Source organism: Camellia sinensis, chromosome 4 (genome assembly GCF_055761805.1).
Source record: "Camellia sinensis isolate YWXY chromosome 4, ASM5576180v1, whole genome shotgun sequence".
In the NCBI taxonomy this organism is placed as follows: Eukaryota; Viridiplantae; Streptophyta; class Magnoliopsida; order Ericales; family Theaceae; genus Camellia; species Camellia sinensis.
Window position 1 is genome coordinate 125,712,202 of NC_138964.1, and position 27,523 is coordinate 125,739,724.

The following is a 27,523-nucleotide window of genomic DNA, read 5'->3' on the forward strand; positions in this document are numbered from 1 at the left end:
AATGTGCAAGTAATGAATAAGAATTGACATTAAGGACTGATGGACCAATTACATGTGTAATGCTAAGATTTGTATTATGCTATGCATTTTTGTGATTGTAGGTCACGATTCGAGGACCGACTGACTGTTTTTGGAAGCCCACTGTAAGTAACATTTCTGTAAAGATATGTTGATATGTACTATACTTGAAATGCTATATGATATGATATGTTTTTGAAATGTGATTTTGATTCTGTGAACGAATATCCAATTTACGAATCTAGAATGACATCCAAGGATAGTCCCAACTCATGGGGGATGGCATGTTAGTGCAAGTCCATGACATACATGTGATTACGAGATCTCGTTAACCACTTCATTGTGGTGATATGTGTTTAATCGGTGCCTAGGACCGATTACTCTAGTTGGAAGACGTTACGAAATGTTCCTTTGGATGTACGATTATTATGTTCTGATATGAGACTGACATGACAGATACGTATGATCGGTTTTTCTATATATGATATGATTTGGAATTCGTTCACTAACCTGTTTACTTTAATGTTATTCATTGGATTTTAGCGCACTGTTTTTATATATATGTATAGTTACACGTTTTGGAGGACAAGTTTAGAATGAGTCTTTAGGCGAGCCACTATTTTGAAGCCTATCGAGTTGTTTTGAGTGCCTCCGAGTTAGGGCTAAGCTTGGAAAGCCGTTGTCAAGCTTTTGATCACGATGTACACTTTCGATATGTGTATATACTTTGTATAAGATGTTTTGTTATAAGTTATGTATCGTTATGTGGGTAAATTAACATTTATATTGTACATGATTGTTCATATAGATGCACAGATCATTGGACCATTGGTATTTTTGTATCTTGCTTCTGCTAGCCCCGATTATTTTTGATTGTATAGGAAGGCCTTTGGTAATCTCGGATTACTGGCCGGTCACTTCATCGACCTCTTACGGGCGCGAGGTTCAGGTCGTGACAACAACCACCACTACAACAACAATTACAACTCTTTACCTTCATAACCATTGTCACTATTGTCATAACCATCACTATGATTCCACCACCGTTGTCATCTTTTTTATTTTATTTTTTATTTTTTTATCCCCACAATATTATCTTTTTTCCATCACCACAATCACTATTTCTTAATCTCCACCACTAGAGCCATTTGTGCCATAACAAACACTGTTGTTGCCTTCTCCATCACTACCAATTCACCATCATAATATAAAAATTGTAAGATATACGATTTGAAAATAAAAAATTTCAAATTTGATCTTATATATGTCAAACAATTTGTTTAATTCGAGGGAAAATTAGTCTAAGGACCCTCTCCAATTTTTTGTGGTAGAAGAGATCCACAATATTATTTTATAATGTCTAAGGTCCCTTGATCCTACACCTGTATATTCCAGAGAAAATTCACTTTCTTGCTTTCTTCTTTCCTCTGGCTAGGGCTTTCATCATTCTCTCTCTCTCTCTGATTCGATCAACCATGAATCGTTGCCTCTACTCTCACTCTCATTCACTGCCACACCCACTGAGTGATTCATTTTAGAGCCAGATCCGTCATCATCGGCTTCATTAACGAGTTCATAGATTTGGGGCGGTTGATTATCACGAAAGCGATCCCAGGTCACAAGTATTAGGTTTTCCGGCGACGATCGATCCATTTCTCTATCTCACCAAATATATGTGTATTCGTATATGTGACGAGAGACAGAAATGGACTCCCACCGCAAGGGCCCTGATCCTCGGCCTCTTCCGCTTTTAATAATCCAGAGTTTTCTCTATCAGTTGTGTACTGGGATTGCTCATTACCATAGCCATGGCGTTCTTCATAGGTAATTTTGTTCTTCCTTCATCAATTTGCCCCTTTGTGAGTGTTGATCATGATAAATACCGATCACATCACTAGTCATTACTCAAAATTTTGTGTTTGTGTGTGTATATATATGTGTGTATGTATTGGTTTGGGGAGTGACATAGACCGGGGGGGCATATTGTGTGTTATAATTTCTGCAGCTATAAATTCTGACTCTGTTTTTTCAAATTTCCCAAGGTACTGTTGACAGATCTTGTAACACTCCAGCCAATGTATGAATCATGGATCACATTTTATCTAAGGTTTATGATTTTTAACCAGAAAAGATTGTGAGAGAGAATTTTTCTGGGTTTGAAGAGGGGGAATTTCTTTAGTTTGAGTGAATTTCTCTAGGTTTGGAGAAGGGAAATTTCTTTAGAGAGCAGGGAAGGCCAGAGAATTCTTCTTTGGAGAGGGAAATTTCTCTAAAGGCCAGAGAAGGAAAATTTCTTTGGAAAGAAGGGAAGACTAGAGAAATTTCCAAATTTTCTCTGGAGAGTTGAGTCCAAGAGAGGCAGGGAGGGCAGAGAAATTTAAAATTTCTTTGGAGATGTAATTTTGTGGAAAGGTAGAGAAATTTCTTTGGGAGAGTGGGAAGTATATGGAGGGCAGAGAAATTTGGAGAATGAGAGGGTAGAGAAATTTGGAGAAGGGAAGGGTAGAGAAATTTACAGTGGGAAGTTTAGGGAAGGTTAGAGAAATTTTCAAAATTTCCCTAGAAAACAGAATTTCTCTGGACCAATTTTCTTTGTGACGTGAATTTTCTCTGGATCAACTTGAGGGGCCTTAGACATTATTAAAATATTGAATGTCCTTTACGCTATAAAATCTTAATACTAGGGACCTTAAAAAAAATCCCCTTAATTCAACACTTAATTTTTTACCAAATAAATTTCTAGTTTAAAAAATTTAGTATTCAATTTTCAGTATTTGATTTTTAGTTTTCAATTTTATCAAATACTACTAAAATTGCAATCTTTTCTTTCATTTCTTTTTCAGTAAATTATAAATAGACCCCTTGAGATTTGCTTTCAAATCAATTGACAATTTTTTAATGATGTCAGCAATGTATGTCAATTAATGTTTCAGATAATTTTATTGTTATATAGGAACATAGTTATAATTTTATTTTTTCATTAATTTTGTTAAATAAAAAATTACAACAAGGGAACATTTATAATTTTTAAAATTACAGGGTAATCTGTATTTTAAATAAATCTTATAGAATGTCATTATATTTTACCCTTTATTTTTTTTTCTTAACTTAGGCCACGTTTGGAAAGGTACAAAAAAAATAAAAATAAATTTCAATTGTCAAAAATTCAATCCTAATAGCAAAAGATTACATCGTACACATTAATCCATCAATTTTTTTCTTATAATTATCTATTCAGTTAAAAAATCATTTCAACAACCAAAAAACTAAGGGTAAATTACAAATATACACCTTGAAATTTGATTAAAATATAAATCGCCGCCTGTGGTTCTAGAAATTATATTGGATAAATTACAAATACACCCCCTGAGGTTTGTTTAAAATATAGATTACCCCTGTTGTTTGAAAAATTACAAATACCCCCTTATTAGAATTTTTTATTTAACAGAATTAACTAAAAAAATGAAATTCATAATTGCTTTCCTATATAATAATAAAATTATCTAAATTATTAATTGAAACATATTTTTAACATCATTAAAAACTGGTAATTGACTTGATGATTTATTAATAAAATGGGCAATTTGTTATGAAATTAGAAACCTCAGGGAGTGGAATGTAATTTTCAAAATGACAGGGGCGATTTGTATTTTAACCTAACCTCAAGGGGTGTATTTGTAATTTATCCAGTTACATTTTATCCTCTGAGGTTTCTAATTTCATAACAAATCACTTATTTTATTAATAAATTATCAAGTTAATTAACAGTTTTTAATGATGTTATAAATATGTTTTAATTAATAATTTAAGTAATTTTATTATTGTATAGGAGAACAATTATGAATTTTTTTGTTTTTTAGTTAATTGTGTTAAATAAAAAATTTTAACGAGGGGGTATTTGTAATTTTGCAAACTATAGGGGTAATATGTATTTTAAGCAAACCTCAAGGAGTGTATTTGTAATTTATCCTTAAACTAAAAAAAATTAAAAAATTAAAAAACTATTAAAAATATTTTGGGTAAATTACAAATGCACCCCAAAGATTTACTTAAAATACGAATTGCCCTCTATTGTTATGAAAATTACATTGCGTCATTGAAATTTATAATTCCATAACAAATCACCAATTTTAGTAACAAATTTCAAGTTAATTAATAATTTTTAATAATGTTAAAAATATATTTGAATTAATAATTTAAATAATTTTATTACTATATTAAAGAATAATTAAAATTTTATTTTTTAATTAATTTTATTAAATAAAAAATATAACAAGAAGATTTTAATTAATTTTATTAAATAAAAAATATAACAAGAAGATTTCAACTATAAATTTTTTTTATAATTTTTTAAATAAAAAATATAACAAGAAGTTTTTTAAATAAAAAATATAACAAGAAGATTTCAACTATAAAAAATATTTATAATTTTTCAACTATAAAAGGTAGTTAAATTCTTGTTTTAAATAACCAGAAGATTTCGAAACCCATTTCTTTCCGTATACATACACCCCCTTGTGTGCATTTCACCCTCTCTCTCTCTCTCTCTCTCTCTCTCTCTCTCCAACAATCAGTGACAATCAGCGCTTGGCAAAAAGCTTTCGAGCGACGAAGCTTCGTTCGCTCGAAGGGTTTTTCCGTAATCAGCTGATTCTCTCTCTCTCTCTCTCTCTCTCTCTCTCTCTCTGTGGGAATTCTTCAAGATGAGGCGCTCTTCGTCCAGGAAAGGTCAAACCAATTCTACGGCCTCCAACAATTCCTCACCCGTCGATCTTTTTCGCTCCGGTAATCTCTTCTTTTCCTTCTATCTAAATTGAATTTGATCATGTTTCTTTGTAATCATTAGCAATCTCTCTTCAATGCGTAATCATTTCGCAAAAAGATGGGTCGTTTTGCATAATTTGAACTGTAAAGTTGAAATTTTCTGAGAAAATCGTAGTGACTCTTATTCTTTTTGAGGAATTGAGATGTTTTTTGTATCGGGTCCTACTAATCTGTGATATCTATTGTAATTTGAGTTTGGTCATTCGAGAATTTCTAAAATTACAAAAACCCTATAAAAAAAATCATTTTTATATCGTCATCAACACTGTCATTTATTAGGAGGTAATCTGGAGTGGCTACCTAGATGGAAGAAATGGACATCAGAAGAGATTTGAGGGTAATTGAAGCTTCTTTGCTTTGTACGCAATGATATTCTTAGGAGGATTTTGCCTTGAAACAACAAGAGGTTCAAGAAATTCAGGGTTCGTTTGGTTTGTATTTGTGAAAAAATTTTGGGAAATTTTCTCTACAAATAAGTTTTTAAAAGTAATCAAACCAAACAAATTTTTTCAAAAAAATTTCTCAAAACTTGTAAACCAAACAAGTTTTCCAAACAAATGTCTCTCTCACACACATCAAATCAATCACTTTTTTCAAAACTCTCTCTCAAAATAATTTTCCAAAACATCTTTTGAAAAAAACTAAACCAAATAACTTTTCGTACTTTTTATCTCTAAAACACATCTCTCAAACACAAACCAAACACATCTAAAACACAAACCAAACACAAACCAAACATCCTAAGCATTTAAAGAAATCTCGTATGAATCGTTATTTCTCTACATGGCCGGTGAGCTGGGACAGCGAAGAATCTATAGTTAATAAAATCATTATGCTTGAATAATTGTAAATAAAAGAAAAATAGAAAACATGCACACTAATTGGAAATAAAAAAAAAAAATATTTTGCCATCCTATAAAGATGACTTTTCATGTAAATTGGTAAACCCGTTACAAAGACAACAAGAAAAAGCATAAATTTGTGTGCGTCTGTATGACATGCAATATCTCAAATTAAAAAATAAAAAATGATCAATGTATCACTAGAAAAAAAGAAGTTATGTAGCATATGATTGTTCACTAAATAGGTATCTCCTGATCTTTGAATTCCAAATAACTTAAAAAGTATCATTGGTCGTTTACTCTTCTGTTATTATGTCGGCATAAGGTTTATTCAATTTGCTATCCGATTAACAATAAAAGTTGTTTGAATTTTTAGACAAAGAGTGTTACATTTGTTTGGCGCTTGCTTGTTCATAACTCATTTATAAAAAGATAAAGACACAATAAATTTACAGCCCAAAAAAAAAAAAAAAAAAAAAAAAAATCCTTTAAAAGACATACAAAAGAGAAATAATTTAAATAATTTTAATCGATGACTTTGAACCATTGGAAGGGTGTCGGAGAGCTTTATATTTACTCTCATTTTTTTTATTTGCAAAATTGCCACTAATATATACATGAATATACATAAACTACTCTTACATTCTACACATGACATAAAATTTGGAAGGGTGTCGGAGAGCTTTATATTTACTCCCATTTTTTTATTTGCAAAATTGCCACTAATATATACATGAATATATATAAAATACTCTTACATTCTACATATGACATAAAATTTTCTATCCTTTTTAGGATGGGCATGTCACATGTACCTCAGTGTTACTAAAGGCGATAGGTGCACCAAGGCGCTAGGGTCTCCTGGGGCCTAGGCTTAAGGCGCAAGGCGAGGCGCAGACTTTACCCAAGTGAGGCACATCTTGTACAGAAAAAAATATAATTTAATATAAGTAAATAATTTAGGATTCAACATAAACAAAATGAAATGTTAAACATTTAGTATTTTTTGGAGATTAGGAATTAGGGCTAATTTTTCTTCTATCATTGATTTGGGGATGAATGCCCAATGTATTGGCATGTGTAATAAGAGGAGGGCTTTTCTATAGCTGTACCATATTAAATCAATGGTCAGATTTTAAACAAAACTAGTTAAAGTAGCAATAAAAAAATCCCTCAAGACGCAAGTCTTGAGCTAGTCAGGCGCCTTATCACAGTCATCTGACCTGAAACACTACAAGGCACAAACCTTGGGTCTGGATGAGACTTGGGCCTAGGCGCACGCCTAGGGGCCCCTTTAACAACACTGCCTTTTCTGGTCCCCCATTCCCTCATTATAAGCTGATGAGTAGTTTTGGTGAAGTTTCAGGAAAACTACTTAGTGGCAGGGTAATTTCATTTCTGTTTGTCTCTATGATGTGGCAGCATTAGTTGTTCCAGTCCCTTTTGCAAAAACTTGGGATCAGGCTGTCTCAAAAAAATTTATAGGTGAATAGAAAAGTGTAATTATTCTTCTCTCATATCATATGCAATTCACATTCTATTTTTAGCATTTTCTTACATAGTAATAGTAATTCATGAAGCACGGATACGGACATTGATACAGATATGGATACAGATACGGATACGGACACAAGACATAGACACAGACATGGATACGGACACGAATACATGACATGGCGATTTCAAAAAAATGGGATACGGACAGGTAGGGGATACAACAAATTATATATATATATATATATATATTTATATTAATATTATGTTATCAAACAATCAAAATTAAAAAGATATATATATATATATTTATTTATTTATAAAAAGGTATATGTGTTTATAAAAGTAAAAAAATTAAATAGAGAAATTAAAAGAAACTAGAATGACGGTAAATACATAAAAGACATAAATTTGTAAAGAAAAAAGCTAAATAAAAGTATATAATATAGAAATATATATATATTTATATAGAAAAAAGTTAAAAAAAAGAAAAAGAAAGAAAGAAAGAAGAGAGTCGGGAGAAGAAAAAGAAGAGAGAGGCGAGGGGTGAGAGAGAGAGAGAGAGAGAGAGAGATGAGAGAGACGATTTCAGTTCGAAGTTGAAGGCGATTTCAGTTCGCATCATCTGGGTGGGTTCATCAATTCAAGTTTGTGACATCTGGGTTCTCATTTGAGTCGACATCTGTTCGTCATTTCGGAGTCTTTATGGGAGATAGAAGTCACAAGTTGATTCGAATTCGAAGCCCTAGGTGTTCTTCATGGAGATTGATCAAACATGTTAGTCTTCTCTTCTTTTTTTTTCTTCTTCTTTTGATTTAGGAATTTAGGTCTTCTCTTTCTCCTTCTCCGTGTCCCCTTGCCATGTCCCGGCGTGTCCCATTCAAAAATAATAACAAAATTAAAGGGATATGCCAAATAGCGTGTCCCCGTGTCCAACACTACTACGACGCTAGTTTTTCCGTGTCTGTACTTCATAGATAGTAATTTTAATACGGCCAAACTATGACTGATGTTAAGTTGGATTTGTCTACACCTTAGTTAGCTAATGTTCTAGGTATTTGTGATACACTACGATCCTTTGTTATTAGAATTATACGATTCGCGATTTGAATTGTACGTTTCGATTTGGTGGGTAATTGATATGAGCAGGTTATGTGAATTGCAGATAGCTGTGAATCTTAGGTGAATCGGTGAATCAGTGAATTGTGAATCGACCGATTCGATTCGCTAAAATGACTGTTTGACTTTCTTTTTTGGTTTTTTATTGTTGGATAAGGATTCACAAAACCTTTTAAAGGTTTTTACGATTACTATGTGCCATCTTTTGACTTTCTCTCTCCCTATTTACTCTCAAATACTCAACCTTAGCGGAAAAAAATGAACTTTCTCTCTTTACAATATTCTAGGCTTATATATTCAATTTTATCTAAATATTTGCATTCACAAAGTGAATAATTTTAAGGCATCAAAAAGATTTTAAAAAAAATTTGGAAAATTTGGTTTTTTAACCTTGTAAAAAGTTAAAAATATTGTTGTTGAGTTATTGTTACTTGGGAATTGAAAGTTTGTGTTTGTTTGCTTTCTTTATTAAGAATGGTTGATAAGAAATAATATCTAAAAGGGAAAAAGTGAAGTAGTAAACATGGGAACCCATGTTAATTTCTTACCCAGACCACATGATCATCATTTAAAACAATATTTTCATTGATTTAAGTCTAAATATTTCATATTTATTAAATATTTAATATCTAAGTCTGTAGGTATGTTTTTCTATGTAATTTAAAAAAGGTGATTGAATCTTTACGATTCACGATTCGATTCGATTTGCGATTCGCTACAATACCATTTCGATTCACGATTTACATCCTGATTTGAAAACTATGCTACAATCCAAATTTAAATCAAGTAACTAGCATGCTTGATTGTGGATTTAGTAATAACTATAAAAGTATAAGCCTACCTGAGAGAAAAAAATGTAGCCAATGCCATCAATAGAAAATTAACCTTCTCTTCTTTTAAATAAAGATCCCTTATATGTGGCCACCAGCCATTAATTCCTGTAAATCTGCTAGGGAGAGTCCTAAACACTTCCCATGAAAGTTATGGTCAGTTGGCAAAAAGGCAATTAATGACAACAGTTATCCATGAAATGCTCTCAAATTCATCAAAGGAGTATGTACAAAAAGAACTTCCCAATCAAGATACTTTCCTGAGTGATGATGCAATGGGACACAACAATAGAGTTTGGCAGGCATGCGTCCAACATCTTAAGCAAGGGGTTTGCTTAAGGTGGTTGAAGGAGATCAGTACCTTGGCAATTTTATTGTGAAGTTAGGAAATTTTGTTTAAAGAAATGGAAAGATTGAAGATGTTGAGATTTCCAAGTATAAAAAAATTGAGAAAGCTAGAAGATACTAGATAGAACAATTATCATAGAACTTCAGTAACAACGTGACCAACTTTCCTTTTGTTTTATATCTTCTTTGTACACCATAATTTATCTCATCTATTTGCTTAATACTTTATGTTACTTTATTATTCCTACTTTTGTTTTCTCCGTTGCATATTCTGAATAGAAAACATCAGGCAAAAGTTGTAGCCTCAAATATGTAAGAATAATTATGTGGACACCAACACTATTACTAAAAATCATTCGGAAAGTGCTAGTGGCCAAATTTGATTAATTGTCGAAAAAGAAATGATACATGAACGTACAATTATGTTTAGACACATATGCTTTTAGTAAGATTTTTAGTAACAGTTTTAGTGTAGCATTGCTCAATACGTAATGGCTTGCTAACTGCTTGTATGTGCAATAATTTTTTTGATATGGTCTATCTGGTTTAAGGCTATATGGTTTTTGTATTCTAATGTGAGAGAGGCATTCTTCAATGTCACTTCTGCGGTTTAAACAGATACATTATTTAATTAGTGTCTAGTAAGCTTTTCTTGAACAAGCTATATTCATTTCCCTTATAATATTTAAATCTGATTTGTTCAGCTTCGGGTAAAGCTGCTACCAAAGAGTTGGAACGAATCGACAGCCTATTCTATTCATATGCAAATAGTTCGTCTAGTACGATTGAGTAAGTGTTCTCTGTTATAATTTATGATTAATTTTTTGTGACATTGTGTTTTTGCATTTATTATTGTTAGCTATTAATTTATACTTGAAATTCAAATGGGTGATGCTTACTTGAATTTTACTTTTGTTATATAACACAAAACTCTCCTCCGCTTTGGTTTGCGACCACCAACCACAGCAATCGCACCACTCGAATTCCACTAGTAAACGACTTCTCAACTTATTACAACCCTTAGTTGACAAACAAGGAATAGTTTGTATGATCAATTAGAAGGAATTAACGCTCTAGTGACCGATCATGGTTTCGGAGGAATATTTTCGCCGGCTACTGATTTTTCATGGTGACCGATCTTTTGAGTTCGAGGAGGGATAGGAAGATGGCATTGGACACCGGCATGGTGAGATTGTTGAACGGGGGCAAGGAGTTCGTAGGGCTATTGATTTGGTTGGTGCCGAGATTAAGTGGGTGGCGACACAATTGCTTCGGGTGTCTAGTAGGGCGACAGATGGGGTTTTCTTGGGTCGGGTTTCAGGGGGACGATGAAGTGTGGCCTGTTGGCTTTGTCATGGGGAGGAGGGCGATGAGGTTTAGGCTTTGGTCCAGTTGGGGGATCGGCGACGTCAGATTTTTATTCCTCAATCTTCTTACGGGAACGATTGAGAAGGGGTTGCCTTGGTTCTGAAAGGTTATTGGGGGGGGGGAATGGTTGGGTGTTCAGGGGAGTGCAAAGAACGACGGCAATGCAAGAGCTTGGCCAGACAGCGCGGGGGTAGCAGTGGTGAGGACTGTTGGTAGGGAAGTCCAGCAGGGGTCCGAACAGGGGTGGGTCTCTTTTTTGGACTCTTGTTTGGTAGGGCGAGTGGGTGCTTTGGGGGAGAAGGGCATGGAGGCTCAGCGGTTGTCGGCATGGGCAAATCGAGCATGGAGGGTCACCGGAGGGGTACAAGTGAAACCGATTGGAGGCTAGTTTGTACTCTTCGCCTTTTCGAACAGAGGTGATGCCACCCGAATACTGAATAGTGAGTGGATGGTTGATGGTCGACCCATACAGTTGGAACGGTGGTCGCCAGAGGTACTGTGCACTAAGGGGCGCGATTCTTTGCACCAATAGAGTGTTTGGGTACATGTGTTGGGTCTTTCGATTCACCTTTGAGGGGAGCAAGTGTTTCGAGCAATCGGGGATCGGTGTGGGGCTTTTCTGGCCACCTATGATGCGACGACGACGATGGAGTCCCTTGGTTGTGTTCGTTTGAAGGTTTGGGGTTCGGGGCATGGAGTTCCGCTGCAGATTCATATCAGATGGGGACAATGGCGTTACATCCTTCCAGTCTGGTTAGAGGAGGGACTGGCCATGGGGCGGTGGGGGTCGTCGGAATTTCGTGCCCAGCAAGGAGTGAATTTGGAAACGCGAGATTCTGGGAGATTTGGTCGCCGTGATTTTGGGTGATATTGGCGGAGGAGGGAACTGCAGAATAATACAGATTGGGGCAGATCATCTCAGATTTGGTTACCAAAGAAGCTAGGTCAGGGGGCTGGGCCTAAGTTGGGTTGAAATATTATGGGAGTAAATCAGTTTGTTGGGCCATACTTATGCTCAGCGAACTGTGCACAAAAGGGGCAACGGGAGGGCCTGAGTCGGGGTCCATTTAATGGGCTTGGGCCAAAAAACAATTCTATAGAGGATTTGGCACTGGGTTGGGCATCTGAAAGCATAGGGCTTCTGGCAGTGGATTTGGGCCTAGTGTGGGAAAAGTGGGTCAAATTCAACCGAAGGAGGTCCTGGGCCACACTGGGAAAGGGGTCTTAGGCCTGCCTTGTGGTCCATCTAGGTAGAGTATGGTCGACCCTAATGGATGGACCACTCCAGTGGCCAAGAATTTTGATACCATTTACCAGGGTTTGGGTCTAGGTTAAGTGGGTCGGGTTTCGGCTATCACGAGAGGTACGACTGAAACGATGGGCGACTCATCGACGTCGGATCAACGTTTGGCTGCTGGTGGTGAGGATTTCGAACCTCAGCAGGCATCGGAGAAGGTAGCCGAGGTCAGTCGTCTGGAGTTGGGGGCTGTTCTACCCTGGTCTCACGACGGTGGGGGCCGAAATGGGAAAGAGTCACTGATAGCTGCGACTTTGTGGGCTGATCGAATGGAGACTGTGGATGATGTCGTCGGGAAAGAACTATCCCTGGTGATCCAGCCCTTGGCCGTGGGGAGTGAGGAGGGGCTGTGGCGAGACTGTTCCAACTCAACTTGGGATGGTCGTTTTGTGGACTGGATTTATTTGCCTGCAGTAGGTACAGTAGGAGGGATTTTGCTTTGTTGGGACAATAGGATTGTAGTGAAGGAGGGAGAGGAGTTAGGGGGTTTCTCGGTTTCTTGCCTGTTTAGGTGTGTGGCAGATAGTTTTCGATGGGTGTTTACAGGAGTGCATGGGCCCGTTCGTCACGTGGAACGGGCTGATTTCTTATCAGAGTTGGAAATGGTTGCGTTCCGGTGGTCAGAACCATGGTGTGTGGGGGGTGATTTTAATGTGGTCAAAGGACCGACTGAGAAGGTAGGGAATAGTCGGGTGCACGGTGCAATGCGGGCCTTTTGTTCATTTATTGATGACTGTCAATTAATGGATTTGCCGCTTCATGGGGGGAGCTTTACTTGGTCTAATGGGCAGCAGATGTCTCGGATTGACAGATTTTTGGTCAGCGAAAATTGGGAGGAACATTTTGCGGGGGTTATGCAGCTTCGTTTGCCTCGTCTAGTTTCAGATCATTGGCCTCGTCTGTTGGATAGTGGAGGTTTTCGTGGAGGACCTACGCCATTACATTTTGAGAATATGTGGTTACAGTCTGCTGGTTTCATTGACATGGTCCAGAAGTGGTGGTAGAGCTACGTGGTGTCTGGCTCGCCAAGTAGTAGGCTGGCTCAAAAACTTAAGCTACTTAAAGGCGACTTGAAACAGTGGAACAAAGAGTCGTTTGGTCGGCTAGAGACATAGAAAGCGGAAGTGCTGGGGATTTTGCAGTTGTAGATGAGCTGGAGTTGAATGGGGGGTTGATGGAAGCAGATCTTGCTAAGAGGGAGGCGGCTAGGCAAGATTTTGTTCGTCTGGCTCGTATGGAGGAGGTGTGTTTCTGACAAAAATCTAGATGCTTATGGTTGAAGGAGGGGGACAGAAACACAAAATTCTTTCATTGCATGGCGAATTGCCATTGCCGGGTTAACCAGATTGTTAGAATGCGGATAGCTGGGCGTGACTTAACCACAGATACAGAGATCAGGGAGGGTATAGTGGGCTTCTATCAGACTATGTTTAGGCAGTAGGAAGCACAGTGGAGGCCATGTTTGGATTGGGTGCTTTTTGACGGTATTGATGGAGGGGATAGGGAGGCTCTAGAGATGGATTTCTCTGAAGAGGAGGTTATGGGGGCTTTGAAGGCTATGAGTGGAGACAAGGCTCCAGCCCAGATGGGTTTACGATGGCTTTCTTCCAGCAGTGTTGGTGGGTAATTAAGCAGGATGTGATGGCCGTCTTTCAGGCTTTCTCCAGTTCTTGGTAGTTCGAGAAGAGTCTTAATGCGACATTTTTGGCTTTGATTCCAAAGAAAGAGTGGGGGGGGGGGGAGGCTGAGGATATTCGGGATTTTAGGTCTATTAGTTTACTTGGGAGTGTGTATAAGTTGTTAGCTAAAGTTTTGGCGAATAGGCTACGTGGTGTTCTGCCAACGGTGGTGTCTAAAGCTTAAAATGCATTCATCGGGGGTCGTCAAATTCTGGATGCCGTATTAGTAGCTAATGAATGTGTTGATTCACGGCTTCGACAGGGGCGTCTCGGGGTGATCTGTAAGTTGGACATTGAGAAGGCTTATGATAGTGTCAATTGGGAGTTTCTTTTTTACATTATGAGACAGATGGGTTTTGGGGAGAAATGGTGTCGGTGGATGAAGTTCTGTATTTCTACGGTGCGGCTGTCTGTCTTAGTGAATGGTACACCGGCGGGTTTCTTTCCTACTTCTCGTGGCCTTAGACAGGGAGATCCTATGTCGCCATTGTTGTTCCTCTTAGTAATGGAGGCTTTTAGGAGATTGTTGGGGTGGGCGGTAGCTGAAGGCTTGTTGGAGGGTTTTTCGATCGGCTCATTGGGCAGAGGTGTAGTGGGTGTTTCGCATTTATTGTATGCAGATGATGCTTTGGTCTTTTGCGAGGCGTGTGCTGAGCAACTGGGCTATTTGAGGTGTGTTTTGTTGTGTTTTGAGGCGGTCTCGGGCCTGAGAGCGAATTTGAGTAAGTCTAAGTTAATCCCAGTAAGGGAGGTTGTCAGAGTCCCCATGTTAGTAGCTATTTTGGGGTGCAAGGTGTCAACTCTGCCAGTATCTTATTTAGGCTGGCCGTTGGGTGCTACTTTCAAGATGCTAGGGGTGTGGAATGGCGTGGTGGAGCGAGTGCAGCGACGGCTGGCAAGTTGGAAGAAGCAATATTTGTCAAAAGGGGGGCGTTTAACTTTGATTAAGAGTGTGCTGAGTAGTATTCCGACTTACTTCATGCCGGTGCAGGTAATCTCAATTTCGGTGGCTCGACGTTTGGAGAAGCTACAGAGAGATTTTCTGTGGGGAAGTGGAGAGGAGGTTTTCCGTTATCATTTGGTGGGATGGGATCGGATTTGTTGTCCAAAGGAGGCGGGTGGTTTGGGGGTTCGGAGTTTGGTCACTTTTAACCGAGCCTTATTGGGTAAATGGTTTTGGCGGTTTGCATGGGAGCGAGACCGGCTTTGGCGGAGGGTGATTGCTACAAAGTTTGGGGTGGATAGCGGGATTGGAGGACGGATAATGTTACAGGAACTCATGGGCGGGGATTGTGGAAAGGGATTTGGTTTGGGAGGGATGAGTTTTGGGATTGGGTGCATTTCCGAGTGGGAAATGGGGAGAGGGTTCGGTTTTGGAGAGATAAATGGTGTGGGGAGGTGTTGTTGGAGGATCGATTCCCTTTGATTTTTGGCATTGCGGCGGAGCCAGAGGTGACTGTGGCAAATTGTTTGGGGAATGGGGAGGTGGTGGTCTGGGACGTCTAGTTGCGGCGGGTAGTTTAGGATTGGGAGGCTACTCAATTGGAGGACATGCTGGGGTTTTTATATGGTTTGGGGCCCGTTGGGCGAGGGGAGGATGTGGTTGTGTGGGTAGTGTTGGGTACAAAAGGACTCTTTACTGTGTCATCCTTTTATCGAAGTCTGGTGGGGGAGGTGTCTACGTTGTTCCCTTGGCGAAGCATTTGGGTTCTGGGTGTTCCGTCCAAGGTAGTGTTCTTTTTGTGGACAGCTGCTTTGGGCCGGAATCTTACTATTGACAATTTGGTTCGTCGAGGTCATGTCGTAGTGAATCGTTGTTGTATGTGTTGTGCGGACACAGAGTCGGTGGATCATTTATTTTTTCATTGTGATGTTGCATCACAACTATGGGGGTTGGTATGGTCTTTGTTTGGGGTTGTTTGGGTGCAGCCCAAGGGGGTGTTGGAGATGTTATGGGGTTGGTGATGTGCTCGTGTTGGTCGTCGACGTCGGTGGATTTGGTTTGTCGTGCCTTTTTGTTTGATGTGGCTGGTTTGGTTGAAGAGGAATCGACGGACGTTTCTCGAGATTACTCATTCGGTGTCTTGGCTTGAGAATCGATTGTTGCTTACTTTATGCACTTGGTTGGAGTCACGGGCCGACCTGGATATTTTTGTTTTCGTAGATTTTTTGGATAAAGTTATTGGTTAGGAGTTCTGCGTTCATTGTATTCTTTGCATCTTCTTGATGCTTTTCTAATAAATTTAATTACTTATAAAAAAAAAATATAACTTATACGGAAAAATTTCTTCTTGTTTGCTCTAAAACTAAAGTTATTTTGGTTTATAGAACTCTTTTAGAATGAATATTGTTTTTTCTCGTTATAGCTGTTATATATATATGAATTCCATTAGTTTTTGGCATTTGCAAATTTAGCTAAATGAAGGCTGAAGTAGAATTAACCTGAATTTGATTGGGGTTCTCATGTATAAAGACCTGGAGGGAAAAGTTGTTCACATGGTTGTGGAAGATTTTCTGTTTGAGTAATAGGGCTTGTTTTACCAACTTTTTGGAGTTACGAACTACTCCTTGGGTTGAAGATAGCCCTTTTGTGATGAGAAGTGATCTTTTCTGGTTCCCTTGGCAGTTAGGACCTGTAGGTGAGGATTTCTTGAAAACTATGGCAGAAATTCATGAATTCCTTATTTTTGATATGTTGGAGCTAGTGTTGGTAAAAGCGCAAACTTAAAGAGCAAAGCATAAAGCGTAATAACAGAAGAGCTATTAGTAGTTAGTAGTTAAAGCGAAGCACATTTACAAAAGTGAGCTTGAAAAGAACACACTTTTGTGCTTTTTATTATTATTTATACTTGGAAAATGATTTACAAACAGAACTTGTATACATAAAGTGCATCCAGACTGATGTGGCAATGGCATGCTTGTAATTATGTGGCATAATAGTGGGTGTTTTGGCTAGAAATGGAAGGGCCACAAACAGCTGCATTCTGTATGAAATTTCTATATAGAAATTCTGTTTGTCTATCATTACCCTTTATGTTTATTAAGCTTAAAGCTTGTTTTGGGCACTTATTTTTTGTTTAAAAATATATGATCTGTTAGTATTTAAACTTTAGATCATAATGGTATTGAATGGACCCTTGATGATTATACACTTTAGGATTGCATTGCAATGCTTATGATAGATTGTTAGGCATACAATTCTAGTGCTTTTTGGTTTTTGCCTTTTGAATATGTCACGATTTAACCGTGTACTTCATTTTGATCATGGCTATCAAATATCATGATTAGTGAATATTTTGTAAAGTATAGGAAAAATTATATAGAAGTTATGTTCAAATGTTATATGATTAGTTGGTTACTAGATTATCATATTATTCATTAATAATTGTTTTTAAATTTACTTCATGAAATTTTAAGAAATTCAACAAACCTATGTAAAATTTGTACAAACTTTTGTTCGATTGTTTAAGTCTCTAACAATTTTCGTTAAAAGGCTACATATATTGCTATTTAATTTATATTTATATTTATTATATACCATGAATCCTTTGTCATTATACAATATACATTATTTTTGAAAAATGTGCACTTTTACTTGAATCAGGTGTGCACTTGGTTTGTGCCTAGGCTCTAGGAGGCCTTTGTGCTTAAGTGTTCTTCGCACTTTCACCAACATTGTTTGGTGCCGTGGCAAGTTGTGGGAGTGAAATTTTCATGAACCATTTTGTTAAAACATATTTTGAATGACATCCCTGTGGTTTTCCAATGTTTACTCTGGATTAGATTTGTGTTGTTTCAGTAGTAGTACTGCATGATCATCCTTCAGTTTCTTGTAAAAATCTTTTAGAATAACTTCCCTTGATTTTCTTTAATGCAATTAGGCATCATAATTTTAAGGATTTTAAGGTTTGAATGTTTACTACTTTTGGTTGCTGGTAATGAGGAAATGATGTTAATTAGATTTGATTTGAAAGAAGCTATGTCAATGGGTATGATGACATTAGTTTTTTGTTTAATCCATTCATTCTATTGCTTCAACCTTTCTTGTTAGTGATTGATAGTGGTGAATTCATATCCTGCAACTGAGAAACCATAATTTCAGAGATTTACTACTTTTTTTGGTTTGGGTTGAAGGTGATGATGAAGTTAGTTTGTGAGTTCATTCGCTGATTAACTTATCAAAATATCCGTATTTGGCAATATTTGGAGTGCCTCTGAATTTAAGTTAATACATAATCTCTTTTTTTTTTCTTTTTTTTTTTTATTAATTTTTTATAATTTTTAATTTTTTTTTTTATTATCTACTAGTACTGCTACGTTTAAACATTTTGTTTTCCTCCCCTCATCTGTACTTTTATAATAATTCTATTTAATTGCATTTTCTTGAACAGGCCTGAAGGAATTGAGACTCTTTGTTCAGATCTGCAAGTAGACCATACTGATGTCAGGATATTGATGCTTGCCTGGTAAGTTTCTTTTGTAGTCAGTAAGACTTCCCAAGTTATTAATCTTTAAAACAATATAATTGATGGATTACTCATTTCAGGAAGATGAAAGCTGAAAAACAAGGATACTTTACCCTGGTAAGCAGAACAATTCTGATATACACATTGAATATAATAATCCTATTTGTTGAACCTACTTCCTAGTGCTATTGTCATATACCCAAATCTGCAACACCAGCAGTCTATCCTTCATCTAAATCTTCAATATGCCATGTCCTTGAAAATCCAACCACAAAAATGTCAATGTTTGACTTCAAAGCATTGACTTAGTTTTCATTAAAAAGATGTTGATTTTTTTTTTTTTTTTTGGGGGTGATAAATTTGGGGTAAATTACACCAAGACCTGAGCTATGACTCTGTTTCACTTAATCCCCTTCACCTGAAAAACATGACAGCTTGTATACATTTTCCTTTTTGTTCGCCGCCGTCAACCCCTCATAAATACACCATATTTTTTTATATGTATCACCTTAGAAGCATGGACACGTGACACGACACAAATACGGGGACACACAAATTTTCAAAAAGTGTAGGCCAAAACACGGACACGTGCAAAATATATAATTTTATATATTTGAATACTATATATTTATTCTATGTCAAATATTTTTTCTCATCAAATTTATCAACTTTGGCTCATGCATCTTTCCTTCTATGAGGGGAGTATTAAGACAATAATTATCCATATTTGTTTACCATAATTGAGTTTAGTGAGGTAGTTCTTCTGCGTAAGGGCTGTTTTGTTTTTTCAACCAACTCTATAATCTCAAGCCCTTCTCGTCCATTTTTCTTTTCTGATTTGCCATCTTCGTCATGTGTTATAAATATGGAAGTCATTTTATTGCATAACTTCTACCAGTACCTTCAATATCTTGTTTAGTTTTTTTTCTTTTTCTTTTCTGAACTCATAATTGTTTAAGATGACTCCACCAATCATGATTAATAGGAAGAATGGCGAACAGGCCTCAAAGCACTTCGTGCTGACACCATGGTCAAATTAAAGAAGGCGCTGCCAGATTTGGAGAAAGAGGTATGGTACTTTTGCCATTTACGTCTCTGCATTCTTCGTGAAATTCTGATAAAATCTGTGGATTCTCGGTATAATGTGGTGATGGCATGATGTAGTTCTGATTCCTCTTGCTGCCATTTTTTTTTTTTTCCCTCTCCCTTCCATTAAAGGTCAAAAGGCCATCGAATTTTGTGGATTTCTATTCGTATGCATTTCGGTACTGCCTAACAGGTATGGTAAATCCATGACAGCTTCTTGTTTAATCTTGGAGAATCTAGATCTAAGATTTTTTATTCTATGTTCTTTCAGAGGAAAAACAGAAGAGTATTGACATTGAGAGCATCTGCCAATTACTTGATCTTGTACTGGGGTCCCAATTCCGTGCCCAGGTTGACTACTTTGTTGAATATCTAAGGGTGAGTAGGTGTTGTTTCTCATGTTCTCAATAATGCTGAAAATTTATATGTTTCTGATGCCTTAACTGTCCAATCTAGATATGCTCTCATTTCCTTTAGTATTTATGAGAATTTCTTCATTTTGGACTCAAGACATCTTGGATTTGTTATATTAATCAATATCATATGGGGTTTAGCTCTTTGCTAGTTAACTGATTGCATCACTTCACATTGTCGTACTGTTGAGAATATTTGCCTTTTTTTTAGTTTAGAGCTGGAAATTTTAGAACTTAAACTCTTTTTTTGGCAGTCCTGACTACAATATGGTGCAGCATAATGTAAATAGTACCCTGAAGGACTTTTCATGCTTTCACCAAAGAGAAGCCAACCCCATTTATCACTGGAAATTAGGGAAAAAAATAAAAAGAAAATAACGAGTACTCAACAGAAAAAACAGAGAAAGAGATAAATCATTTTTATTTGAGTTCTTTTGTTTTGAATGCAGACACAAATTGATTACAAAGTCATAAACTTGGATCAGTGGATGGGTTTCTATCGGTTTTGCAATGAGGTAATCCGACATTGATCACTACCTTGGAATTTACAGATTCTGTTTTGTTAAGTTAACCTTTATTGTAAACTGACTAGTTGATATGTGTGACACATTCATGCTATATGGTTGGTTCTTGGATTTGTCAACGGAAAAGAAAGTGAAAGGAAAATGGAATTACATGCACACTTTTTAGTGTTAACGGATAGAAAAAATGGTTTTTTTTGACGAATACCTATTTATTTTCTTCACATTTTTCTAACTCAACCTAAAAAAAGAAATAAATTTAGATTCTCTAACCTCCTTTTCTTTTCTTATTTCTTCCCTTCCTTTTCCCTTTTCCTTGTCCTTCACAAATCCAGATTCAGATATAGCGTAAAAAATATCGTAGAGATGATGTATATTTCTGACACAACCTTTGCTTTATAAGTCATTTAGAGACATGTAATAATGTGTAAGAAATAATGTATAGAGAAAGAGAGAGAATAAATTGTATGTATTATTATTGATTGATATATTGATTTATTGATTACAAGATTCCTATACAATCTATATATAGAAGAAAATGTGGTAGTAGGTGTAGTGGAGGTGATAGTGGGTTAGGTGAAGTGGAGTGTGTAGTGGAGTAGTGGGTTAGGTTTAGTGGAGTAGGTGAGGTGGTAGTGGTGTAGTGGGTTAGGTTTAGTGGAGTAGGTTTAAGTGGGTGAAGTAGGTGGAGAGTAGGTGGATTTTAACAGCCCCCCGCAAACTCAAGAGGGATAGGAACTAACCAACTTGAGTTTGGAGAGAGTAACAAAACAAGAAAATACATAAAAATAAAAAAAAGATAGGAGACACTGTATGGTCGTGTCAGACCTTTGGTGATGGCACTGTATGGTGGTGTCATAACGTTGTAGAGGACACTGTATGGTGGTGCCAGACCGATGTAGAAGACAGTTTATGGGGTCATGTCGGACCGTTGTAGCAGACAATGCTGTGACATTTGTTGTGACAGTTTACGGAGTCTTGTTGGACCCTTGTAGAAACTAACCGGAATCAATGTTGGGACAGTTTACAGAGTCTTGTCGGACCCATAAAGGAGCTAACCGGAATCAATGTCGGGACAGTTTACAGAGTCTTGTCGGACCCTTGTAGAAACTAACCGGAATCTATGTCGGGACAGTTTACAGAGTCTTGTCGGACCCATAAAGGAGCTAACCGGAATCAATGTCGGGACAGTTTACAGAGTCTTGTCGGACCCTTGTAAAAGTTGCACCCTCAAAAGGTGTGCCCAATTTTTCAAAAGGCGTGCCATCAAAAGGCGTGCCCACTTTATCAAACGATGTGCCATGAAAAGGCGTGCTATCAAAAGTTGCGCCCTCAAAAGGCGCGCCTACTTCATCAAAAGTCGTGCCCGACAGAAAGCGTCGAGCCATCAAAAGGTGAGCCGGAGACGCGGCGAGGCACGTGAGCGACAGAGCGGCGTGTCGGCCGCGTCGTCAGTGTCAATATAAACCAATGCGGAGGCGGAGGAAACCAAACCAGACTGAAACCTCTGAACTTGTCATTCTGAAACAATCTGTAAATACTCTGTATCCAACCCTTCTCGGAAACACTCAGCAACCCAAAAAACATGGCCTCTTCTTCCCGTTCAGCTACCCAGAACATGGCCTCATCTTCCCGTGGTCTGCTCACTCTCTTTCCCGACCTCAACGAGTCAACAGGAGAGATAACAGGTGCGGTGGCCCGTGAACCTCAACCAAACACCTCTGGTTTTGCTCCGTTGAACTTTCCGATGCGGTCGGTGGAGCAAAAAATGGCGGTGCAGTCGGATGTGGAGGCCAATCAGTATACCTTGAAGTCATGTGTGGAAACCATGACTGCGGTTACAAATTTGTCGAACCGGCTGCAGAGTAGGACAAATGAGGTGCAGCAGTTAAACGCCCAACTGGCTCTGCTCCAACGCATGTATAAGGATGCGCGAGCAGAGATAAGTGTGCTAAAGGCGGAAAACAAGGAGCTGAAGCGGAAGGCCAGTTTTATGTTCCGATTTGGAGGGCCGCCATATGCTGCAGTGGAGGAGCAGGGAGTAGTGATCATGCCCAGTGGAGTGGGAAACACGGAGGCAACACCGGCAAGGGCCGCCCAAGACGGCGGCAAGAAGAAAAGACCGGCAGAATAGGCGAGAAGAAAAATCCCACTGTTCCGATTTGTGTTGGTTGTGTTTTGTTTTGTTTTGTGTTTTTTTTATTTTTATTTTTTTTATTTTTTTTATGGTGTAAAATGCTGATCGGGGTTGATCCTCGGCATGAAGAAATGACAAGTTTGTAAAATGTTGTTGTTTTTTTTTTTTTTTTATTTTTTTTATTTTTTTTTGGGAGTGTTTTGTTGAAAAAATAAAAATAAAATGAAAGAAAACAAGGGAGAAAGAAAATAGATAAAAAATATTTATAGATGGATTATATGAAAAACATCAGTGCGATTGTTTCAAAATAAAGTGGGGTATTTAAAAAAGAGGAAAAGTGACTTGGAAAAAATAAATAAAAATAAGTGATTTTTGAAATCAAATGAAGGAGAGAGAGGGACAAACCCATGTGATAAAGTGGAGAGAGAGTCGGTGAGTGGGGTGCAAAAGGTGAAGGAGAAATGATGGATTGAAAATGGTTTGGGTCAAAAGTGGACACTGTTAGTGGGGAGCATGAGTGCATTGATTATAATAATAATAATAATAAAAATAAAAAGTTAGAACAGTTGGAGAGAATGAGTGGAGTATGGTAAGGGTTTCATCCAAAGCCAAAAATCCTGCAGCGAATCACTTCGCAAATCCTAGCATGAGCTTTTTCTCTTTCCAGGCTTATTCATGAATTTCCTGGTGATTTCAAGAGCCTCTGGTGGCATTGTGGCAGAGAACACCCCAACCTGGATTTTGGGTGGCAGCAACTGGAAAATATCATAGATCTGATTTTTAAAAACCTCGTGACAGCATTTCATCAGCTTCATCCAAGACAAACATTTTGATGTAAACAGGGCGAAGTGATTGTCTCCGCAACATGTCAAACACACGACCAGGAGTACCAACAACAACATGAACCCCACTGGAGAGAATGCGCTGATCTTCGCGCACACTAGTCCCTCCAACACAAGCATGAACCTTCACACTTTGCTGGGCAAGTTCAAGAGTGGGTGGAAGAACCAAAGCTTGGCACTCAACCAAGCTATAATCTAGCTGCTGCAGAATTCCAGAGCAGAATGTTGCAGTGTTTCCAGTTCCAGACTGTCTCGTCATATGAGGTGAAGAATTCTTCTCCATCAGCCTCACACATGACTACAGTTGCACAAATCTTTGTTGATTTTATCAGCGGAATAGGTTGAGGTCCGGCGGGCGGCTAAGGTGAGGTTGCCGCCCGCCGGGGAAGCGAAAATACTAGGTTTTAAACCAGCTCTGATACCATGTAAGAAATAATGTATAGAGAAAGAGAGAGAATAAATTGTATGTATTATTATTGATTGATATATTGATTTATTGATTACAAGATTCCTATACAATCTATATATAGAAGAAAATGTGGTAGTAGGTGTAGTGGAGGTGATAGTGGGTTAGGTGAAGTGGAGTGTGTAGTGGAGTAGTGGGTTAGGTTTAGTGGAGTAGGTGAGGTGGTAGTGGTGTAGTGGGTTAGGTTTAGTGGAGTAGGTTTAAGTGGGTGAAGTAGGTGGAGAGTAGGTGGATTTTAACATAATGCATAATTTAGATTGTGCTGTCTAGCCCCATATAGAAGTATAATTTTTCAAATAATTGCCCTTATCTGTCGGATATCTCCCTTTAAATGTAACTTGCAATTTGCAATTTTTCAAACTTTTTTTTATCCTTTCTTTTGGGGTGTGAGTGGGTAGCTATTTCGTATTGTGCTCTTTCTTTACGTGATAGTTTTTTGATTATTTTAAAACATAATTAAAATGGGTATTAGCTTGAAATGTTTATTTGGGACTTGCGCGAGGATGTGCTTACCATGACTAATTTCCAATGTTAAACCTTTTACTATTTTTGTTATGGTGATTTCAGATGAAAATCTAAGTTTGTGGAACATGGCTAATTTTCACAATCTGAGAATCACATACAATTTTAAGGAGTTGTGTCTGTGTGACACAGACATTTATTTGACACTCTAGGACAAAAATGTCCAACAAATCTTGGACAAGTCTATAATTTGAAAGTAGATGGCTAAATCCACAACCGTTATGATTGTATTTACGACTCTCATCGCCTTCCCTATCACCTTAGTGGACCCCCACATTGTGATATAGGGGTTGTGGATTTAGCAATGTCCATTTGAGAATGGAATTATTAAATTTTTGGATGTGGAAAATATTTTTGAACACTTTGTGACAACTTTGTTTTTAGTATAGGGCAAAAAGTGTAACTATAAGAAAAAAAAAATCTATTTAATAATTTTTGCAAAATTTATTAAGAAGTCTGACCATTCTTAAGAATGTAAGATAAAGGAAGGTTTTACCAAAAGAGTGGGAATGATTGGAGGAGAGAGCCATTAATAAGTGCTTAAATATGCTAATGCCAGTATCAATCTTAATATAATTGGATACATCCATGCATATAAAGACATATGTTCTGTCTATGTATGTTGTGCTGGCTCATGGTTTTAGGTAACGGGGTAACAGCAGTGTTGATGCGGCTGTCGGTGTAACAGTCGTAGCGTAATAGTGGTGGCAATGGGAGCCGTCCATTTTTTAGTTCTGCACGCAATTTCTAGAACACTTATTGATGCACATGTTTTATTTCAAAAGCACATTTAGGCCTCATTTGGGATGCACATATTTTAGCCTAAAAGTCAAAAAGTTACTAAAAAAAAATCAAAAAGTCTATAATCTATACCAAAAAGGTTTTTTTTTTTTTTTTTTTTTTTTTTTACTTTTTGCACATCTTTTCATAAAAAACCAAAAAATCATTTCAAACATGCAAGTCTTTTTTTACCTCATATTTTAGCCAAAAAGTCAAAAAGTTATTAAAATAGCTTGTTCCCAAATGGTTTTTTGTGGGTTTTGTTTAATTTTTAAATACGATCCAATATATATATTAGTTTTTTCACTAGTTTTAAGTCGTTATAGAAATCTTTCCTTTTGTTAGATGCTTACTTTACTGCTCATACTTATAGATAACTTCCCTCTTGTTATTAAAAAAATAAATAAATTCATGAGGTATGGTTGATAATAATGATAGTCTATAAACGCAAGTTCATTATACAAAATGTCTACTTATTAATGTGAAAGGACATAATATGATATTCATGTTTTGTTCAACAAGTTTAATCTAAAACCAAATAAATATAAATAATAAAGGGATGAAGTGAGAAAGTAATGAAAGCTAGCTAATAATAAGAATTAAATAAATAAAAAGTAACAAAAGTTTGAAGTTAAAAAAAAGGGAAAAAAAGAGAAGAGAATTAAGCTCATTTAACCTTAGTAGGAACTCATATCTTGCAAAACTTGAAGATTGGATACTCAAAGCATGTAGATCTAAGATTTGTAGCTTGAGTTCTGTATTTTTTCGGTGATTTTAATAGCTAGGAAAAATAGCTTTATATATAAAATCTGCAGAAAACATAACCTAACAGTGTTGAATGGAGATGTAATGGCCGTTTCTATCACACTGTAGTGGTCGTAATGGGTGGTTATAACCACCAAAATCATTACATAACATAATGATTGCGACCAATTTTAAAAAACATTGCATTGGCCAGTGTTTTAAAAGGCGTGTGCCTAAGTGCGAGGCGCCACCTTGCGCTTCAAACAGGTCGAGGCGAGGCGCAATACTTAAGGCACAGCTTAGGCATTGAGGCTTGGGCTTTTTTCCGAGGCGCGAGGCTTGGACTTTATGGGCTTTACCTATTTTTTTAATCTAACTGTTGATCAAGTGCTTTTTTTTAGGGCATATCGACGGGGGATCAAAATTCTTCAACATAAAACGACCAAATGTGGTCAAAAGAGAGCAAAAATTGATTAAAAAAAACCATAGTGGAGAAGATTAAAAAAAGCAATCAGAAAGTGAGAAGATGACACGACTTCGGCTTCTTCTTTAGCTTCTTCTCTTCTCTTCTTCTTCGGTGGTTCTCTTTCTCTTCTTCGATTCTTCGATGGGTTCTCTTGGTTGGGCTATCTCTCTGCCTTTGTTTTTTCTTTCTTTATTTTTCTTCTCTTCTTTGATGGGTTCTCTTCATGGGTCTGATTTTTGTTTTTCCTTTCCTTATTTTTCTTCTCTTCTTCTTTTCTTATTTTATTCTTCTCTTCTCCTGCTTTTTCACTGGCTTATCTCTCTGTTTTTTCGTCTTTGTTATGCTTGTGAAGCTTCCTTTATAATTTTTGGAATTCTATATATATTTGTTATGTTGAAAAGTTTGCCTGTTTTATAATTTTGCTTTTCTTCTACTACTTGCGTCTCGCTTTGGTGAAGTGTGCGCCTCGCGCTCAGGCTATATGAGACTTTATCGCCTCGGTGCGCCTAAAGCCTTTTAAAACACTACATTGGCTTTCCTTGATCGTGTTGATCTCCTAATTTTTATGAATTTAGATTGTTGTGTCCTTGTCATGTCATACCGGTCATAGAGTGGCATAATTCACAATTATGTTAACATCCTAGAGATTTTTTTTTTTGGGTTGGGGGGGGGGGGGGCAAATAAAATCTTTTAAGATTCTGTTTCATGTTTTAATTATTTTCCAATATTTTCAGTTGAAAATTGAGATAGTAGAGTTCTCCAACTTGTCTATTTCGTGTTGTTATTTTATTTATTTATTTTTATTTTTTTTACAGATAAGTTTTCCAGACCTTAGTAATTATGATGCTGAACTTGCATGGCCCTTAATCTTGGATAACTTTGTTGAATGCATGAGAGCAAAGCAGAGCTAACCCTGCCCGGAGACAATAGCAGGATTTGGTTCTCTGCCTTAATTCAAGCTAAATATGAAAGTAGGTTGTGTTCTTGCTTCAGATGTCATATTTTTCATTTAATACTGAAGAGACTAATCTGATTGTGGTTAAATACCCGATATGTTTGCAGGAATGTGTCGAAACAACACCAAAAAATCAAGCAATCATATTTTGTTTTTATTTCTATTTGTTTCAACATTTTTGATTGGACAGAGGGGCTTTTTTCAACTCTGAAACTTACTCTCTTGCTACAGTCAGAAGCTACTGCCGTGTTTTGGATTCTCTTTGGTAGAAAGCTCAGTACATTTTATTGCCATTATTCATACAAA

The 27,523-nt window shown here is 37.0% G+C and overlaps 1 protein-coding gene across 2 annotated transcripts; it reads left to right on the plus strand.

Moving 5' to 3' along the window:
• The first annotated feature begins 4,462 nt into the window (after positions 1–4,462).
• LOC114307139 (uncharacterized) lies at positions 4,463–27,523 on the plus strand. 2 transcript variants are annotated; one of them, XR_014327458.1, is made up of 10 exons: positions 4,463–4,803; positions 10,180–10,264; positions 18,211–18,285; positions 18,366–18,402; positions 19,271–19,354; positions 19,504–19,564; positions 19,643–19,749; positions 20,234–20,299; positions 27,078–27,233; positions 27,325–27,523. XR_014327458.1 is itself a non-coding variant. In XM_082866149.1 (9 exons), exons 1-9 carry the CDS (start codon positions 4,722–4,724, stop codon positions 27,171–27,173), a joined length of 693 nt encoding a protein of 230 aa, XP_082722275.1. In that variant the 5' UTR covers positions 4,463–4,721; the 3' UTR covers positions 27,174–27,301. The 2 variants fall into 2 exon arrangements, 1 of the variants encoding a protein (XP_082722275.1); XM_082866149.1 differs by lacking the exon at positions 27,325–27,523 and having other exon boundaries at positions 27,078–27,301.